The sequence below is a fragment of the Ipomoea nil genome, unplaced genomic scaffold (assembly GCF_001879475.1).
Source record: "Ipomoea nil cultivar Tokyo-kokei standard unplaced genomic scaffold, Asagao_1.1 scaffold1572, whole genome shotgun sequence".
NCBI classification, from domain to species: domain Eukaryota; kingdom Viridiplantae; phylum Streptophyta; class Magnoliopsida; order Solanales; family Convolvulaceae; genus Ipomoea; species Ipomoea nil.
In genome coordinates, this window is record NW_017618000.1 from 11,493 (window position 1) to 16,728 (window position 5,236).

The 5,236-nt window shown below is 33.8% G+C and overlaps 1 protein-coding gene across 2 annotated transcripts; it reads left to right on the plus strand.

Annotated features, from left to right (window-relative positions):
• Positions 1–224: 224 nt before the first annotated feature.
• On the plus strand, positions 225–4,344 carry LOC109190167 (mitochondrial import inner membrane translocase subunit PAM16 like 2-like). 2 transcript variants are annotated; one of them, XM_019340618.1, is made up of 5 exons: positions 225–269; positions 1,327–1,385; positions 3,263–3,350; positions 3,717–3,847; positions 3,936–4,344. In XM_019340618.1, exons 2-5 carry the CDS (start codon positions 1,383–1,385, stop codon positions 4,056–4,058), a joined length of 345 nt encoding a protein of 114 aa, XP_019196163.1. In that variant the 5' UTR covers positions 225–269; positions 1,327–1,382; the 3' UTR covers positions 4,059–4,344. The 2 variants fall into 2 exon arrangements, with proteins under 2 accessions (XP_019196163.1, XP_019196164.1); XM_019340619.1 differs by lacking the exon at positions 225–269 and adding an exon at positions 834–904.
• The last annotated feature ends 892 nt before the right edge of the window (positions 4,345–5,236 follow it).

A 5,236-nucleotide genomic window follows, 5' to 3' on the forward strand; every position in this document is an offset into this window, starting at 1 on the left:
CCTAATTCCTTTTTAAAGTTAATAATAGTCTTTTTTTTTTTTTTTTAAAAAAAAAAAAAAAAAAGACTTTTAACTCCGTTAACTCCACGTTGGAGTACGTGACGCTCACGTGCGCCATTTCCGTTAAAGAAGACGAACTCCTTTACGTCAAGATTTTTTGTTGCCCAAGTATTCTAGGAATACCCCAGAAGTTTCTCTCATTTCGCCTTTCTCGTCTTCTTGAAATTCCGACAAGGCCGCCCGAAAGGTTTTCCTCCCGAGATTTTCAGGTATGTCCATCTTCGTTCTCCCGAGATAATTTCATCGGAGTTACCGATTTCTATTGACAGGATATGGGTAGCACATAAAAGGGTGTCTAGATTTTCTTGTCATGATAATTTAGAAATTTAGCTCAACCATTATTGCAACCTCATTATCAAAATCTAAGTTGAAGATGTATTGGTCAGTTTGAACAATAAAGAAGGATTTGGGAACTTTTTATGTGATATTCCGTATTGTTTTCATTCTTAGGGAGATGAGATGTATGCTTTGGGTTAAAGCTTGCAGTTTGCTTGACATGTACCACAAGGTCCTAAGGTTATTCTAGATCTGACTGAAAGTTCGTTATACAATGAATAAACAAAAAGACTGGTCTTTTTGTGCTAGATAACATGTTTCTCGAGCTGTTATGGTTTTACTAGAGGTGCAGGAAAGTAGAATATTGATATTCTGTGCTTAGTTTTGTGGTGGGGGATTTTCCTTTCTAGGTATAATTACAATGTTAGGATGTTCAAATTTATCCTTTTCCTTGCATGGGTGGAAACTAAAATCATTTACCCAGAGGCCTGAAAAATGTGATGGTGAGGTCTCTTTCAAGGAAGATAAGATATTGTTCAAGAGTGTCAACTCTAGACCAATGACTTAGGTAATCAATTTAGTGAAGTTTTTTTTATTATCTGTTTAATGCATAATTTCCTTCTTTAGTATTGAATGGAGGATCAGTTAAATTAAAGTGGGGTAAGAATGGTATGGATCAACTGCATCAACTTTGAAACAATAACTAGTAATTTTGGAAAAGGAAGCTGGAGCAATCTATATGGCTTAAGTGTTTGTCTTTTATTGATAAGAAATAGGTGTATCTCCTCAGACCTCAGTATTAGGAAGATTTATAGTCTCTGGAAATTGTATTGAAACAAGCTCTTAAATTTTGATTTATATCTGTGTGTATAGAGGCTAGCTTATCTAAGATGGAAATCAACAATAATTTTTTTTGTCTATTTACTTTTATAAGTTTAGATACTAATTTGAGCATCCAACTGATTTCATTTGACATTCCTTATTTTGCAGTTTTGAAGTCTATTTCTACTTTTCTAGTGCTGCCAGCTTGGTTGGAGTTTATAGAAATGGTACATGTATATCTTAACCTTTTCCTCCTATATATATTGCTTCTTGTATGTTTTTATTTTCTTTGTGTTTTCTTTGGGTTTTGGTTGTGTTTTAATTGTTATGTTATTCCTTAATGGACATGATATTAGAATGTATGGCCAACAGGAGCATAATGATGCAATACTGACAAATAAAACAATTAAAAGTGGTCATGACCTTAGAATTACACTATGATGCATAATCATATGATATTTACACTGATCTCTGGATCAGGGCATTTTTTTTTTTGAATACTACTGACTCTATTACAATGCAGTATCTGTTCATAACTACTTTCTCAACCAATTGAAGCACAAAGAGTCAATATTGCCTCCACTGAAGCTCAATCCCACAACCTCCCACTTGAGGGAGTAACTAGTGCCATTGGACCACAAGGTCCTTGGCCTGGATCAGGACATTTATTTCTCCATGAATGCATATACCATAACACCCACAAATATAAGTATCTGAAATTCTTCACTGAAATCTTTAGGAAAGGGCGTGCAAATTAATGCCTTACATTGTGATATGTATCCACAAAGGCATTTCTGATTATCAATCATGTTGTTTCTTGGTAATGTGAGAGAGTGTTTTCCTATATCCTATTGAATCTACAATTCTACATTACCCAAACACTTAGCCTTCAATAGCTTTTTGCTCATGTTGTATATCCATCTTTTGACCTTTGAAAATTTCATATTCAGACCTCAAAACAGCTTATAGAGGTTTGTTATTTTAAAAGTTGTTTTGAGCTTATTCTACTATGCTCCTTGAAAAAAAGACTTTTCAAAAACCTTAAGCTCTTTCCATAAGCCTATCCAGAGACAGTAAAAAATCAGTATGAGGACATACTACAGTAGACAAACTGTAAGTATAGAGGTTTTTATGAGTGAGGGATCAAAATATAATTTCCCATTCTTGGTCTCAGCCTCTCAGGCCAACTTGATGACACGTCTGGAATTGGGGTTGGGGCCATTAGGTGGGTTGGAAACCAACTATTCAGTTCAACTGAGCCCTGAGGTACCCTGAACAGTTTGGGTTTAAAAAAATGAAATGGGAATTTCAGAATTTGAACAGAGAATTCTCTCAGAAATTTGGTTAGGTTACCGAACTTTTCACATTTCTCATTTCAGATCCCTTTTTTTTTTTTTTTTTTTTCATGCAACAGTAAAAGAATGTGATACAAATCAGGCAGGAAAGGAAAATAATCAAATAATCATTCTTGTGGTAGAATTCAAGGAAGCATAGAATAAGGGATTGATTGATTATGTAAATCCTTGCTTATTTTATGGTGCGTATGATTAGGGATTGCCTAATTATGTAATCAGTAATTGATGCTCCTACCTTACTTTACATATGGTAATAGATTATAAATAGGGACCATCTCTTAGAAGAGAGGGCATCCAGTAGAATTGAAACAATTAGCTCTAAGCAGCTATGGACAAGAATTTATTCTTGTTGGAGGAATATTCTTCGAATTCAATTGTTTTTCTTTCCTTTGGTTGTACTTTATAATATCATAATAATCTCCTAGATTTCTTGGTTCAAATTCATCCTGTCTCTTTACTCTTATCAGAATGAAGAAAGACTTGAGATCTAAAATTTGAATATGAGATGTAGTGGTAGCATGTGAGATAGAACGGATGTGGATACATAACACATTATTATATGGACTTCATGAAATAAAGATTATTGTTTTGCCTGAACTTTGAATGTTGTGCTCAAACGGAGTTTTCTTGTCAGGAGACCTGCTTTAGTATTGTCTTTTTTACTAGTAGATCCCTGTTTCATCCATCTGGCAAGTGGAGAAATTCTGAAAGCAGAATTAACATAGGCTTTTGATCTCTAATAATTGCAGGCAGCAAGAATTATCGCACAATTGATTGTAATGGGCTCTGGGATGATGGTGAGAGCAGTTGCTCAAGCATATCGCCAGGCACTGGCAAGTAAGCTTCACTCTTATTTCATCTTTCATTCGATTCTTTCTTTCCTACGTTCCTGAACCCTCGTTCAGAGTCTAAGCCCATGCCACTAAATAACAAGTCACTTGGCTCTTTCCTTCCCATTGTTGAAAGGCACTCTTCCGTTTTACATGGAAGTTAATAATTAATTAATTATCCTTTTGGCATTGTAATAGAGTCAGTAGTACTAAAAAAAAAAAAAAGAAGTGGTGTAGATGGTATATATGCTGTTCATATCTGGTTCAATGTGTGATTTCCCTGGGAGATGGTTTAACTCGAGCAGTTAAATTTGGTACTTACGAAATAAGAGCTTATGTTGTGGTTTTGATGTACCCATGTGTATAATTACAGATGCTTCAAAAACTGGTGCCGCTCAAGAAGTAGCTCAGAATATCAAAAGAGCGGGCAAAACTATGACAGAAACTGAGGCAAGGCAAATTCTTGGTGTTGCGGAGAAATCCACATGGGAAGAGGTCTTGCAGGTTTATCTCGTTCTAACTTTCCCCTTTTACAATGTTTACATATGCAATATGTGCATATTCTTAAACCAGCTTTTCGCTCTTTCTGCAGAAGTACGACAACCTGTTTGAGCAAAATGCAAAGAACGGGAGCTTCTATCTTCAATCGAAAGTCCATCGAGCGAAAGAATGTCTAGAATCAGTTTACCAAAGTAAAACAGAGGGTGCAAATTAGAGAGTTTCTCATAGGTCGATCTTATATGGTGTTCTCAGATATGGCTTTTTGTTCCCCCTATATCATCATTCAGATTATTTCTGGGTATGTCTTTAGCAATGGAAATGCCCATTGTAGAAATGATAACCAAAACAGTTTATTGTGGACTGAGGTGTCAGCTTGTTAAAATCACATACACTACTGTAGTTGTAGAAATACACAAATATAACACGAGATTCAGGCCCTGTTTGGGACAGTATTTTTGAAGATAAAAAAGTTTATCAAATATAAGATAATATTAAGCTGATGTTTGGTTCAAGGATGTTTTGAGGTAACATAATATTTTTGAGAATCTCATATATTAAAAATAAATTGAAAATAATAATTTGAAATTTCATATTTTTTTAACCAAACTGATGAGAATATATGTGGATTATATGCTTATTCTAAATTAGCTTATTCTAAACGAGAGTATAGCATGTGGGATGTTTGTTCAACAATTTCATCAATTTGAGTAAATATAACTTGTTTTCTTATTCTTCCGTAGAAATATCTCGAATTAACTTTGATTTTGGTACGCATATAAGCGTTTTCTTATTCTTATAATTGTTGATTCCTCAAGGCGGATCAGGCGAGAACGGGTTGCTTAGGAGATACTACACACAATTGCTCGCATGTCCAGATTTAACAGATCAGAAACACTAATTTTTTTAAAAAATACGGTGATATTTGAACATTGAAGTGCAAGTAACAACTTCATATAGTGCACCTAAGTGCAAGTAAAATGTATTAAAAATGTAACAAATAATGTACACTGAACATCAAAATTAAGTGCACTTAACGTGTTATCATTAGTTACACCAAATGTTATCATTAAGTGCACTAATTTGAAAGACATTATTAGGTGCACTGCAACGTGAAAGACATTATTATTAGGTGCACCAATATATGTTAACAAGGTAAATTATTTGTACTATTTAGTAAAAATGGTTGCACAAGTAATACTTAAAAAAAAAAAGTGAATTCTTTGTCTATAGGAAAATGCTATTTGGACTCCCAAAATTTACTTTCACATTTTACTTTCTTATACAGGATTTTAATATAGACATTTTTCTTGAAACTCACCGAATGAAAATAATTTATAATTATTTGTCACGTTAGAAAATAAATAAATAAATAAATAAAAGTAAGTCTACCCT